Source organism: Artibeus jamaicensis, unplaced genomic scaffold, assembly GCF_021234435.1.
Source record: "Artibeus jamaicensis isolate MK-2021 breed Jamaican fruit bat unplaced genomic scaffold, CSHL_Jam_final contig_402, whole genome shotgun sequence".
Classification (NCBI taxonomy): Eukaryota; Metazoa; Chordata; class Mammalia; order Chiroptera; family Phyllostomidae; genus Artibeus; species Artibeus jamaicensis.
The window spans coordinates 5,593,697-5,609,441 of NW_026521818.1; the positions used below are offsets into that span (position 1 = coordinate 5,593,697).

Consider the following 15,745-nt stretch of genomic DNA (forward strand, 5'->3'; position numbering starts at 1 on the left):
GCACCACTATGCTCATAGCAGTGTTATTTACAATAGCCAAGATCAGGAAAAAGTTTAAGTGCCCATCAATAGATGAGTTGATAAAAAAGCTGTGGTACGTTCACACAATGGAATGTTATGCAGAAGTAAAATGAAGGAACTCTTATCTTTTGCAACAGCATGGATGGACCTGGATACTATTATGCTAAGTGAAATAAGCCAGTCATTGAAAAACAAATACCATATGATTTCACTTATATGTGGAATCTAATGAACAAAATAAACTAATGAATAAAATAAAGTCAGAGGCATAGAAACATGGAACAGACTGACAGTTGTAAGAGGGACGGGAGAGGTGGGGACTGGTTGATAAAAATGAAAGAATTAGTCAAAGAACATATATGCATGACCCATGAACATGGGCAACTGTGTGGGGATTGACTATGGGAGTGGGGGGTTGGATGGAGGGAGAAGGGGAAAGAATTAGGACAACTGTAATAGTATAAACAAAATATTTTTTAAAAAGAAAGATACATAAAATTAAAAATATTTTTTTCCATTTCTTCTTGGTAATTTAGAAAACATTTTGAAAAGTCCTGTCTTGACCGTGTAAAAGTTACTGAAGGCACTAAAAAGAAATTGTGCCATTTGTCACATTTCCATTAGAACCTGAATGTAGGACCTAGCTGATACCCAGGTCTGTAGCAAGTCAGGTGTGACCATGGTGGTCAACAGCAATTAATAAATGTAAGAAATAGTCTTAGAACCTCCCTGAAATTTAACCAAAATAGTACAGGTCTTGTCCTAGTCTTCAGAAAAGGTGGAGGAAGGTTTTTAAATTTAAATGCCAACAGGTATCAATTTCCTCTTTGATTACCACAAAGCAAGAAGGTTATTTTGGATAGAATTTAATATTTTAATGACGTTATCTTCCACTTTTAGAAAAAAGAAAAATAAAATCATGTGTCATGTTTATTAGACATTGTTTTTACCAGAGCTGGAATTCTCTTGTGAATCCCAATATTTCTAAATTTAGTTGTTGTTTTTTTTTAATTGCAGTAGGTTTTTTGGGAAGACTTAGAAAATTGCAAGTAGAAGACCAGAAAATGTTCACCTTATTTTTACAAATTATTTCAGGTCAGGCACTAACATTACTGAGCATCTACCGTGTGCTGCAAGATTTCACATACATTCTGATTTAACCCTGACAGCAATAGTCCTGTGGGGCAGCAATTATCCTCAGTTCACATACGAAGGAATTGAAACAATCCTTGGAAAAGACGAGCGACTTGATACAGGACTCTAAATAACAGAGCCAGGACTCGAATGTTTAAAAATAACGTACAATCAAGGATGTTTATTACAGAATAATTTATGTTAGTAGCAAATTGTAAAAGATCATGACTGTCTGACCAGAGGATAGCCATTGATGATACCAGGCCATAAGGAAGCTGTTCTACACTCTGCCTGTGAGCACCGGGTTATCCTTTAAATTTTAGGGTATCATTTGTGAACATTGGAAGAAACAAAATTCTATTTCAATATTTAAAATATGTAAATAAATATGCACAATTTAAAAAGCTGAAAGTAAATAAAACAAATGCCACTGACCATTGTGTTATAGTGGTGAATATGTTTCTCCCTCTTATTTATTATATTTCACATTTTAAAAAAATGTAGCTATGGTATTTTTTAAAGTATTTATTTTCTTCAAAAGAATATTTTATAAACGTGTTTATTTTCCTCGAGCCCTGGCATTGTGAACTTGACAAGAGAATTTAGGAGGCTTACTTTATATGCATTTTTTTATCACAAGACATCATTTTTTTTTGCAAGAATCACCTCATTGGGAATGTGAAAGTAGGCACCCAGCAAGGCTTTTCTCTTGAACTGTCCCCCTCGTGGGCACAGACAAATGAATTCACAATTGCAACCCTAGAATCGTCTGCTTACTAAGGGTCTCACAGCGTCTTCATTGGGAAAGCATAGTATACTCCAGTTCTCACTGTTATCATTGTTTAATGTTCATCATTTAATGCTCACTTTATCTCTTCTGTGGTTGTGTTGGATATAAAACATGAATCATACAAGTTAAGGCAAGGTATGCTCTTTGAAGAAGAAGAACAGGATCCTTTTGGCCACTGTGAAAGCTCTTAGCCTGTGGTGGGGGAGCGGAGCAGACATGTAATCAGTGCCTGCTGGAGTGCAGCTTTATCAATTACATTCCTTAAAACACTCTTCATTTATCTTTGGAGAATGCAGCATTACATAAGTGGTGCGGTAACCCTTTGCAGCTCACAGCTTGGAAATCACAAGCTATGAGCAGTGCAGTCTCTAGAAGACCTGGGTATTTGGCTCTGCCTATGAGACAGGCTGCTCCACTCCACTGACGCAGGTCACACGACAAAAAATGTCCTATAGATCTGAATGGCGAGAGGAAAACTGGCTAACCAAGTTCTAATCTCTTCCAACCATAGCTGTTAAACATGAGATTTCTTTGTTTTCTTTGAACTACAAACCTTTTGTATTCAAATTCTAGTTCCAACTCTCATTCATTCATTCAACAAACTACTATATTCCAGATGCTGGTGTATAATGCTGGGGACACTGCTGTGTACAAAATGGACAAAACCCTATCTGTTGTAGAGTTTATGTTTTGGTGAAAGAATCAAATAACGGTCTAGTAATTAAATGGTAACATAGAAGTCTCTAAATGATTCATGGTGTGTGTGTCTGTGTATATGTGTAGGTAGCTACTTTTGATGCAGTGACCAGGGATGACCTCTAGTTACTCTCTGTGGGAAGTGAGGTCTGGTGCAAGAGAAGGTAGCACATGCCAAGGCCTTGGAGGTTGGCCTGGGAGTTGAATGACCTGTCAGATCAAAAGGGTGAAGCCAAACCATTCCAAGTTTTATGGGCTACGGTTAGGAGTTTGTGTTTATTCTAAGTACAGTGGAATGACAGCAATGGAGTTTAGTTGGAGAGTGGCATGATCTGATTTACAGTTTAAACACATCACGCTGGCCGCCGTATGCAAACAGAATGATTCTAAAGGGTAAGAATCAAAACAGGAAGATCAGTTAGGAAGGATTACAGTGCTGCTGCAACCTTTAAAGTAGCAGAGACATCAGACCGGCTGATGACGTAGAATAATCCACTTTATTTTAAGAAGGGAGTGAGCAAGTATCGTGTTAAATGCTGTTTAACAGCATTTTTTGTTCAACAAAAAATGGATTTTTTTAATCCTCTGCTCCCCCACCCCAGGATAAGATGCAATCAGAAAAGTAACAAGTAGTTTAGCTCCAAGTGGCTCTTCCAAGGAGGCCACTAACTTCTGTAAGAGCCATTTTGGCTGAGTGCTTGGATGAGGCCAGACTGGATCTTCTGGGCAAATATATGGGCAGAGAAGGAAAGAGAGAAAAAATGCAGAGATAACTCTGGAGAGTTTTTCTGAGAAGAGAAGCAGAGATCTGCTTTAGAAACAGGATGGGTGAGGGACTAAGGAATGAGATCTTTTTAAATATAAGAGGTTTTAAATCAGGGTAACCCCCCATGTGTTCTCCATCTCAGGGAGAGATACAGAGATGAAAGAAATGGGGTAAACAGGTGTGTAAAGATATAAAGTCCTTGCTACTGTCTGTAACACATTCTCCTTCTTCTTTCTCTCCTTCCGTTAGGTCTAACCTCTTTCTAATGAGTCTGGCACCAGCCCAATCTTTTGCATAAACTTTGTTCCGCATGTTATCCCTTCCAGGAATATTTTAAACCTATTTCATTCACTGTGAAATGTAAGACTGTTCATTTTGATAGAATTTCTGGCATCTGCAAGCAAGAAGGCTTATATATTAGAATTTAAGAATGATGGAGCAGAGGTAATCTTACTCAAAGCTGCCGTGCTTTGAATCTGCCTGACTTACAGACATGTCAGGTTCTGAAACACGTGTCTTTACTTCTGTGGAGCTTCTCAGAGCCATTCTTGTCTTTTTCAAACTCTATACCAACCTTTGGGCTCCTCCTCCATTGGAAATCTCTGCTTTTATGCTTTTTGCTTGGCACCTGCAGGGAGTAAGAGGTAGTTATAAACAGTACTATCAAAAATATTGTCACAATTTTCAAAACCAAGCTTATTTGACTGAAATGCTCTATTAGAGTTTGCCTTCCCATACTGATCAGGACAAGATTAGTGCTATGCTGGTCAGTGTTAAATGTCAAACAAGTTGCTGGGTCCCTAAAACTTGCAACTCCTTCCTGCCCCACCTCACCACATCTAGTGCTCATCCCTGCCTCCTCCTCTGAAATGTTTCTGTGTAGCTGTGTTTTCCATTCTCTCCTTCACTGGGTCCCAACTCACACCGGAAGATCTGGGAGAAGAACATTCAAGACAAAAGTCTATCAGGTACAAAGTGGACAGGCCCAGAAATGGAAATGATCTAGGCTTCTTCAAAAATCAACGAGATGATAAGTGAGCTGGAGGAAAATGGGACAAAGCGTAAATGAATTCTCTAGGACAGGGCCAATGTTATCAGCATCTTTCTAAATCTGCTTCTTCCAGCCTTCCCTATCTCAGTAAATGGCAATTTTATTTTACCCGCTTCTTGGGCCGAAAAAATAACAGTCTGTCTTTACACTTCTGTTTCTCAAACACCCCATAGATAGTCCACCTTCAGATACTGTTGGCTCTTCCTTAAAAATATCCATCCATTTCATCCTCCTTCATCATACCACCTTGTTCCAAACTTCCATCATCTCTCACCCAGGTAACTGCTGAACCGCCTTAACCGAGTCTACCCTGCTTTTACTCTTTCCATCATCCTCATCCCTATGAGATTCAGAGTAACCTGCTGTAACTTAGCTAGGGTCATGTTATTCCTCTCTCAAAACCTTCCAATTACATCTGATCCCTCTCACACTAAAACACCAAGTCCTTACCACATTACACATGGCTCTTCGTGACCCAGCTTCTGGTCATGACAAGCTTCTGTCATCACCTACTGCTCTCCTCCTCTGTCACTTTGTTCTGGCTAAGCTGGCTTCCTTGCTTTCACTTGATTGTATTAAACCCCTCTCATCCCTGAGGACCTTTGCTTCCCTGCCAGGAACACTCTTCCCGAGGAACCTTTCCTGGCTTGCCGGCTCAGACAGCACCCTCAGCACCCTGTCTCCCTCACCAGGGGGTTTGTTTTTTCTTCTTTAGTATTTACCAGTTCTGGGTAAATACTTTTATTTGCTCATTTTCTGTCTGCACTAGAATGTACGTTCCTTGAAGCATAATTTTTTAGGAAGTTTATCTATTTTGTTCACTGTTGTATCCTCATGCCCAGAATAACATCTTTAAATAGTGAATACTCAGAAAAACAGCTGTGGAATAAATAGATAAAGTTAATTGGATACAGATTGTTTAGAGATTGATAGATTGGCTGGTGAGAAGGTTGTGTAGTCCCTGGATTGTTTATACCTTCTCAGTGAATTAGAAGCAAGTCTGTGATAGGAGAGTGAAGGAAAGAGGTCATATTGGAGGTTGGAGGGAGAAAGTGAAAAATATTGCATTATAGAGAGAGCTGGAGGTTTGTGGATATAAATTAAAAATGGGACCACTTAATATGATTGTGTGTTTTCTAACCACTGCAGTTCAGGCACAGACATGGAGTAAGAAAAGAATGGAGTTAGCCACGTTAAGGGTTTATTCCTGGCAAATAGCACAGAGGAAGGTAAGAGCAAAGAAATCGGGGGGATATGCAGAGCATTGCTTATACTAATGGGCCATGGAATCTAAGCTGAGTAAGAGCTAAAAATATAGGAAGTAGAAAGCAGAGAGTGTGATGTTAGAAATCAGTGTTTCTGAAGAGGTAAAACTAATGATAATGACGAAGCTTGGGATGTGACCATGGGAATGGGTGACTAAGGAGGAGTGGAAGAAGAGATTGTTGGAATTGAGGGAAAGTTTAAAAAAGAAACTGAGAGACAGGGATGTTCAATGGATCATCCACATGAAAGCTGAAGCTATTAAAATGATAGGATAAGTGGTTGGGGTAAAGTTGCTAAAATATGCTAAGTGTAGGGTGAGTGATAAGGAGATGGGAAGATGACAAGAAGCTGCAGGTTGCATTGCTCGATGGCAGGCATTTCACAGCAGCTGGAGTTTTGGAGGGCCAGAGGAAGAGGAATGGTTTGGACCCAGCAATGAAGAGCCAGGACACTTCCTTCCAGGTCCTGTGAGCACGTTGCCCACTGAGAGAGACCAAGACGAGTCACCACTTTGAGAGACTGTGAAAAACGTAGTCATGAGGTGCTGAGGTTTCTGTCATATCAAGCAGGTAATGAGAATAATCAGACGTGGCTAAAATTCTGTAGTCACTGGAGACACTGGCTTCATGTAGAAAAACCTCAATATTTTTTACGTGTTCCTCTTTTGGTACTTGCATCTTGTAACAGATTTCTGCATGTTGAAAGATTTTAACTTTCAAATCCTTGTAGGCTAAAACTATCATTCCTCAATTTAACAAAGCTCCAGTTGTCAGGTCTTCTCACAAGCACGTCGGTGGCATGCACAGGTTGATGTGCCAGAAATGGGAGGCTAAATTAAGCAGGAGCTTTGCAGACGAAAATGCTTGTGAAGATTTAAAGACATCTGTCTACTTATTTATCCATTAATAACTTTTATATTTTGCCTTCTTCTGCAAAAGGTTTGAGAAGCACAGCTCTATAATTTGCAGCATGCTCTCTGGCCATTATGAAAACTAAAAATGAGTCTAAGAAGCTGGAGGAAGCATAGAGACACAAAACAAGACTTATGGCCTTGAAGCCTGCAAAGAGCATGAGATCAGGCTGAGTGTTTTTGTGGAAATACTGATGTACTTGACTGAATCCTAGAAGCCTAGAGCAGTGGTCTCTTCTCATATGGGTCACCCAACTTGGCCAAGACTATTTGAAGTCCCAAAGTCAAGATCTAGGCCACACGTGGGGTAGTCACGTGGCTCCAGTCTAACAGAAATTCGCTGTTGGAGCTCCTCTTCTTTTCCCCCAGTCCATTAGCACCTCTGTCTCCAGGCATCATTCTCACAGTGCACACACTGCCTTTCCCTTTCTTTCCTGACGTTCTCATTACTTCCTTCTTCACGTATTTTTCGACCCGTCTTCCCTTCTTTTTCTCAGCCCTCTCAGGCTCAGTACAAGAGTGTGCATAGGTTTGAATTTTGGAAAATGTAGCTATTTGGGATTCTGAGAATCCTTTTGAAAGTCTAAAAGTTTGAGAACCAATACTCCAGAAAATTTAACAGCACGTACACTTTTTTACAGGCACAAGAAACATGCACGTCCATGGAGACTTCTACCTTGAGGTTAGATATGTACATGTGAAGAAGAGTATCTCTCTTTCTTTTCTCTTTAAAAATGTGAGACTGAAGAATATGGGTTTGGGGCTTCCAGGCGCCATGTTTTGTGGTATTTGGGGTGTGGGGAGAGAGAGAGAGAGAAAAAACACTACAGTGTTTGAATTAGAACCCCTAGGTTTAGCTGTGTTTGAAGGTAGATTCACTGTGACTCCCCAGTTATATGTGCAAATAAATTGCCTTTTGGCTTCAGCAAGTTTGAGCTGTGTGTGACTTATAACTAAAATGTTTTGATTAATATGCAGTTTGAATTGTGCTGTGGTTTACTGTCTGGGACAGACCAGGAAGCAGTTTCCAGACTTCTTGAGTTCTAGAGCATGGTGTCTGTGTTTCTTTATTTCTTCACTGCGAAAGCCCCAGAGACTTCAACATACGGTCACCAGGTTACTTCTTACCAACTTGTATTTTTGTTCACAGTGAATCTGTCTTGTGTAACTGCCTTATATTGGTTTTCAGGTATTAACTGCACAGATTATATCTTTACTCACTCTTCTTAGTCCAAATTCATAACTGTTGCTACATTGTTATAGGGGAGATTCATGAATATTCTCAGAAGTATGCTGAATTGCACTTATTCCAGTAGAATATACTTTGTTTTGCATTGTGAATTAATTTTAATAATTTAAATTTTCTTTGGCAAACATATGTTAAAACACCCTGAGCCTTCTAATCAACCATATGAATTACCAAAACTTTTGTTATAGTTTAAGAAGCCTTTGCGTGACCATATGGCTACTTAATGTTTTATTATGTACAGCGATGAAACAGAACTCTCGAAAAATCTCTCATTGGAATGAGGATTCTTTAACAATTTCTTATACATGTTTTTCTTCTCACAGAAACTAAAGTTATTTATAAATGGTGACCCCTCTCTTTAAGTAAGGCACTCTAGGTTCTGGCAAAATTATGTTTGCCAGAAAAAATATATATAGTTTTGCATGGTGTGGCTTGGTGGCTTGGTCATCGTCCCGCAAACCAAAAAGTCAACAATTCGATACCCAGTCAGGGCACATGTCTAGGTTGCAGGCCAGATCCCTGGTTGGGGGCAGCCAATCTATGTTTCTCTGCCACATTGATTTTTCTCCCCCTCTCCTTCTCCCTCCCCACTCTCTAAAAATAAATTAAAAGATCATTAAAAATATATATGTTGCAACCAAGCAAAAAACATACAAAGTTTATGAAATTCCCTTGACTATTCTTTCTTTATTTTCAAAGAATATATAATTTTGGTTAATGTTTTTATTAGAGAATAAAAATTAAATGAATGAATGTCATAATCTTGAGAGTATGTTTGGGTATCACCATTGAATCATGATTAGAATTTCTCTCAGGCCCATCCTTGCTTCCTCAGGGGATGTGACTTAAATGGTAGAATTCATTCTCCATTTGCAGCTGTGTCTCTTGATTATGCCCGCTGAGCTTGGCTGTGAATTGCATATAAACCTCTGCATGTTGGTTTCTAAAGCCATGTGAGCTCTGCCAGTGGGAGGATTCTGGACAGCTCAGATGGCAGAGACCACAGTAAGGGTGCAAGTATCACCTATCCATTGCTTTGGTGGATTTTCTTTCTAGTATATGACTTTTAGGATCTAGAACTTTAATCCACTGTGATTAAAAGAGTCAATCATTGGCCTAGAAAAGGGAAGTACTCCTGATTTTTTTAATGTCCTCAAGTAAATGGCTACTGTTTTAAACCTAGAGATCAAGTGGCAAACCAGCTAGGATTCCTTAATGACAAGTAACAGAAAAGTAACTCTGGATAACTTACATAGGAAAGGAATTTTAGTGGGTCATATAATATGAAAGTTCAAAGGACAGACTAGCTTATGCTTAACTGAATCCAGTGGATTATATTATATCGCCAGTACTCATTTCTCATCTCTCAGAAATGATTTTTTTTCCTGTTTTGACTTTGTTTCCAGTTAAGTGGTTTCCTTATGGTATCAAAATTGGTTATGGGTAGTGGCATATTCTATCCTTTTTTAAATCTCACAATTTCAAAGAAAAAGAAACTACCTATTTCTCGATTATTTGAGCAAAGGTTTTAGGGCGGACCATGACTGGGATGACTTGGGCCTGGTGGATATCCCTGGCTCAGTCACTAGGGCCAGGGAACAGAGTTCTCTGATTGACTAGGCTGTGTGATGTGCACAGGCCTGTGGGAGACAGGCAGGTAAGGTGATGGACAGCTCCAGGGGGTGGGGACAGGGATCCATAAAACAAAGGAAGAGAAGGAGGAAGAATAGTTCGAAATGCACTTGTGCCTGAGTGGGGATAACCATGACTTTTGATAAGAAAAGGGCCATGTAAGAGGTCGGACAACTTGTGACCCGTGTTTATAACTAGTTCTACTTTGTGTGTGAAGCAGAGAGGAAAGACACGGGGGAAAAGACAAGGGGGTGTGACGAGTGAAGAAGACAGAGAAAAAAGCTTAGAAGAGCCTCTGCCAATTACCTGATTCACCCAGGTGGTTATTGCTGTTTCTTATTTGCTATAATTAAGGCATTTCTAAGGTGGGAGTTTCTCTCAGTTTCTCTCCTTCATTTTGCCTTTTAGGTGGACAAAAAGATTGTAAGAACTGAGATAGGAGTTCTTCTTCGCCTCTCACATCCAAACATTGTAAGTGATTTTTTAACTACTATTCCAAAAATCTCCAAACTTACAGAATGGGATTTGTGACCTTTGTACTGCCCATGCTGATCATGAGAAAGCGATTCTTCCACCACCAGTGAGCAGCCACAGTTGCCACGCTCTTGTCCTCGCTCGTCACATCTTTCAGTTCTTCACCTGAATAAATCTTAAAGACAGTACCTTTCGAAAGAGTTTTTAAAAATGGACAGATCAGCATATATTCCATCTTTATTTTCATGCGCAAAAGGATAGCTAAAATTCAGATTATTTTGTTTCGCTCTACTAAAACACTGGCTTTTTCCTTCTGCTGAAAAAGCCTCTGAAGAAAATGCATTGCTTTCCAAAGTCATTTCAGTCTCATCAGAGAGTGTATCTGCTTCAGAAACAATGTGAAGATTCAAATAAAGGATGTGCTTGGATGGGGAAATGGAAATATTTTCAGAAGCTCTGCTCTAGGCTACGTCCAGACAAAGGCACTGAGGGAAAGGTCTGGCGATAGCTTTCTGGAGCCACTGAAGTGAAAAGAACAGGCCAGCACTTGATTTTATGAATTGAACCAACTACTTAAAGAAGCCATTTTACTCATTTCTCTGAGAGAGTTGTGTCCAGGAGGGTGACCTGCAATGCTCAGGCCCAAGGCAAAGTGCTTGAACTTATTATAAGAGTTAACGATGCTTTTAGCTATCAAAAACAGAAAACTTGAATGTAGTGGTCTAAACAAATATTTTTCTTAGTTCATAAGAAACCAGAAGGCAGGCAGCCACCAGCATTGGTTGAGCTCCTCAGTGAGGCCATCTGGAGCCCAGCCCCTAGCACTGGTTCTGCCCACCTCAGGGCATTCACTATCACCCTCCTGCCTTTCCCTCATGGTCCTAAAACCACTGCCCCACACCCTCCACAAGCTGTATTCAAGACAGAAAGACGTGGAAAGACCCCATAAGCAGAGTCTAATGAGTAAAAGTTTTTCTAGAATTTCCAGCTGCAGCGGAATTCCTTTCAGATTTTATTGGTCAGAGCTGGCCACAAGAGCAAGCTGAACTTCACAAAGATTGGGAAAATGGGAAAAGGGTTGTCATAAGAGGCTCACACCAAACGTGATCCGTAATTTGAGTCTGGCACCTTTGCTCCCTAAACAAATTCAGAGTTCTGTTTACAATAAACAGGGGGAGAACGACTTTGGGTAAGCAATGAATCCAATTTGCCACATACAGTCACAACCTTTGCACTGTCCATAGTTTTTCCTTCAAAGTGAGTATAGAATTTTTCTCAAATGTAGATCAGCCCTATCACTAGATTCTCAGATGTATTGAGGAAAATATCCAAAATCAGATGGATTATCTCAATGTGGTGAAAACCCTCTTATGGTCAATCAGGTCATTGCCACTACTGCTTTTCTGAGGGTCCCTTCATCCCCCAGCAGCCTTTAGCAGCTGAGGGGTATATTTTCTACAAAGACACACTTCTACCTGGTTCTGTCCTGTCTTAGACTGCGATTCCAAGTTCCTCCCAGGAGAAGGAGGCATTTGCATTTTCATCAATCACGATGCTTTCAAATGGTTTAGGAAGTTTTGTTCCTTTGCTTTTATTTTTAAATTCTGCAGCAATTTAGAAATCAAGATATTTTGATAAAAAATTAGAAAGTGTCTCTAAGGTAGGTATCTTTCGAATGTCAAAAGAAAAAACATAAAAACTCAAAAGAACCCTTGAAGAAATGAGGTCACTGATAAAAATAACCAGAGTGGCAAATGGCTCCCCGGTACTTGCATAAGGACCTTTGTTGACGATGACCCAACATGTTGCTATTACAGAGTTTTGGTTTTGCCATAGCTTTAGCTATTTCTTAGAAAAGTGAAAGTAAGGAATTGGTGTGTTTTTTTTCTATATCTTTCTTCAGATAAAACTTAAAGAGATATTTGAAACCCCGACAGAAATCAGTCTGGTCCTAGAACTTGTCACAGGAGGAGAGCTGTTTGACAGGTAAGTTGGTCCCAGAAATCCAACCACAGGAAGGCTTCGCTTTGTCACCAAAAAAGAATCGAAGGGAAATTTCTCCTGAAATTTTTTATAATGACACATCATACCAATTCATACATTCTACTAAAATAAATCCTAAGAGGAGTATAGAATGGAAGGAGAGCGATAGCTGATCAGATGTGAGTGGACGAAAAGTTGGGGTGCTTGGTGAGCAAAAACAGAAAACACTGGGTCTGTTTACTTTGGCAAACATTTACTTCCTCAGTAAAAAAAACAAAAAAAAAAACAGAACTTCTAAAGTCATACTAAATCTAAACAGTCACATTTACGTAAGTATTTGTGAGAAGACATTGAATGAAAATTATACAAAGTTAAATGTGTTACAACAGTATCCTCTGTTAGGATCTAAAAGCTCTTAAAAATTAATACTCTTCAAATGATTATTTTGAGGCCTACTTTCTCCCTTAGGCTGTATAAAGAATTCCAAGATGCAGGAAAAAACATGTTCTGCTATATCCAATAATACCCAAGTTCAGTTGCCTGTTCCTATGTTCACCACCTCAGGCAGAGGTTTGAAGATGTCAGGGAGTGTGCCTAAGAAACCTGTAGAGTGTAGTATTGGCAAACTGTACAAGAGATAAAAGATTTAAGTCTCCGTAGCTTTCCCACCTTCCTCATCTTTTCAGGAGAATTCCCTGTTTACCCTGATGATCCCTTGGGACCCCTTTGCTATGTTCATTGGGGTAATCAAAAAATAATAGTAAAAATGGAATAAGTCATAAGACTAAGTTGGCATATACTAGAAATAGTAAGAAGCTATGCTCAGATGTAAAGGCCTTGTTGGTAAAAAAAAAATGGATTAAGAACGATGTGGACTGCAAACAGAAGAAAGATTGAGGGAACTGCTGATATATACTAATTGCCTGGAGCCCAGTAATTTCTCAGTAAATATTCACTGAATGAATGAATGAATGAATGAATGAGCAACTACTAAGATGAGTAGACTCTGAGAAGGAAGACATCTAAAGGGGATAGGTTTAGAGTGTTTTGGGAGAGGAGCACTTCTCCCCTTCATTCCTGCACCAACCCCACCCAGGTAAATTTGCAACCTCTTCAACAGCTTCCAAAGTATTTACATTGGTTTTCAAAGCTTCTGTTTTTAATGTTACCCAGTGCAGATTTGGATCTTCAGGTAGGAAGGAACAAAACAGTGGAGCTTGATTGGCACTACATATGTATCTTCAACAGTGTATCTATTCACTGCGAATAAAGGAATCAACTCAGGAAAGTGGGCATCCGTTTTTAAAAGTAGATGTATGCTTCTTCTGGCAATTGGCCGATGGTTAGACTCAAGGTTCCAAATGCTAACTTAAAAGGCAAATAACTAACCTAGAGTGATTTGCTTAATTTCTCTGAACCTCAAAACAAATTTGAAGTGCTCTGATGCTGAGGAAGCTGACACCGGTCCACCCTGTGTCTGATCTGAGACAGTCTGGGCACTCTGATTGTGTAAGGACAGTCTTGTTCTGGAGCCATCACGTTATGCCCCCATGCTTAGTGAAGACTCTTCTGGACTAACTGAATTGAATGTTCCAAATTTGCCAGCAGTGGCTCTTTTTTCAACATCTCTTTAGCTCACTCTTACATGAACATATTCCTCCTGTAGGTAGGTACGTTTAGAACCAATTTACACTCAGATCCTGCTGCTTCTGTAGAGCCATGAAGTCTCTCAAAAGAGAACTTATGTATTTCTCTGCTCACTACAGTCTATCAGAGAGAAATCTCATGTATTTTAATCGTAAGTAATTGCAGGACCAGGATGTCACCCTGAAGCTGTTGCCTACCCATAGCACTTACCATTTACCTACCAACCTCTGTTTGTTCAAATAATTTTGAGACTAAGGCTCTCTTTCCTTCCCCTCTTCCCAAAATTTCTTCCATGAAAGAATTCTGGTTTTCTCATCTCGTTGCCTAGTTGATTTTGATGGGATAGAGTTAATTCAGCTTTAGACAAAAATGAAAAACTAAATGCTGTTGATAAATTTCATTTACAGAGAAAGTGGATGAGATATTCAGAATTAACAGAATACATCTAAAGAGTGGCCGGCAGCCAGCAAAGCACTCAACCACTCTGTGAATGGCTCAGTGGTTTTAGACAAGAGACTGTTTTCTCCTCCGTGAATGTTGTTGTCTACATATCTGTTGCCATATCTGAGATGAAGTGGGTTTCTCCATTAAATTACTTAATTCTACCGTTATCTTTAAAATTATATCAGGCTGAAAATATATCCTGCATTATTATCCATGTATTGCTCTCTTTCTTGAGAATTAAAAATCATAATATATTTATTTTTCCCTGTACTTAGGTCAAAAAAATTTATTTCATTACGATGATGAACATTCATCCCTGGTCTAATGATGGCCTTAATGGTATCTAATGAATGAGCTAATGGAGCAATTGATGAAAAGATAATCATGTTAGCACATTATAGTCAAAATGGTTGTATTTTATTAGCACTAAAAGATCTATTCTGTGGTGCTTTTCAAAAACTAAACATAGTAAAAATCCAAGTGGAATCTGGTATTTCATATAGAATATAAATAGTACATTGCTCAGGACAATTGGTTAAAAGTTTTAAAATAAAACTGATTTTTTTGTGTGTCCAACAAAATTCCCCCAACACCCCCGAAAACCTTTACAGAGTTATAATATCGTGGGAAAAAGAAAGCTCCAGCCCTGACCCGTGTGGCTCAGTTGGTTGGGCATCATTCCATAAAGTACAAGGTCACCTGTTTGATTCCCCGTTAAAGCACTTGCCTGGGTTGCAGGTTCTGTCCCCAGCTGGGGCATGCACAAAAGTTAACCCATCGATTTTACTCTCTCACGTCCATGTTTCTCTCCCTCTCTTGCTCCCTCCCTTCCCCTGTCTCTAAAAATAAATAAGTAAAATCTTTAAAAGAAAACTCCAGAGGTTTTTCTCTTCCGTCCTGCTTGATCTGTTCAAAACTCTTAGAAATTTATCGAACTTTTTAAGTGTATGAGGAGTGAGGTTATTCGTTTTAAGAGTAAATTTTTGAGTTTGGTTTTGTTTTAGAAAATGGTTTTGTTTTAAGGCAACTAATTTAGCAATATCCTTATAATTTTCTAATTAAACTTTTCAAACAGACACTATTGTCCCTGATTTTTGTCTAACTCCAGTATCAGAACACTAGGGATTTTTAAATTGCCTGTTTTTTTCAATTTTCTTTTCATGTTTTTGCTTGCCTGATTATGCTGTTCAAATGCTAAATGTTATGTGTAAGAGGTCTTAAAATTTGTGGCTTTAAATGTTGTTACCTTCCAAAAGAGCAGAATTTGTTTGTGTTCCTCCCACGGGCAGTTAAGATAAGAAACCTGTCACTTTAATTCCATCATGTATTGGGCTGATTCAAACCTGGGCTTCCCAAAGGCTAATCTGTTTCTTGTCAACCTTACTCATAGGGGTTTTTGCTCTTAAAGGGTCCCAATTTAAGCCAGGGAATGTTGCCAGGCCACCCCTTCCTTGGTAGACCCTAAATGCCAATATCTGTTCTCTCCACCCTGTGAGACACAAGAAGTTTTGTTCAGCTTCAGCCTGTCGGCTGCTGAGTTAGAATCAGCAAACGCCTTTAAAAGGAAAGCAGAGGCATCAGGTGTTACTTTACCTTTGCTTCGCTGAGTTTTTCTTCTGTGCTGGATTCTGGCTCCTGAAGCCTTTACTTCCTCTGTAACTCTCTGATTTCTTCAAATATAT

The 15,745-nt window shown here is 39.3% G+C and overlaps 1 protein-coding gene across 1 annotated transcript in view; it reads left to right on the plus strand.

The window, feature by feature from the left end:
- The window catches only part of CAMK4 (calcium/calmodulin dependent protein kinase IV), a 206,262-nt gene that overhangs the window by 103,817 nt on the left and 86,700 nt on the right, over positions 1 to 15,745 (plus strand). Inside the window, exons 3-4 of the mRNA XM_037167062.2 lie at positions 9,924 to 9,986; positions 11,893 to 11,975. Of these exons, the coding sequence (XP_037022957.2) occupies positions 9,924 to 9,986; positions 11,893 to 11,975 (146 nt within the window). The remainder of the gene's footprint in view (positions 1 to 9,923; positions 9,987 to 11,892; positions 11,976 to 15,745) is intronic.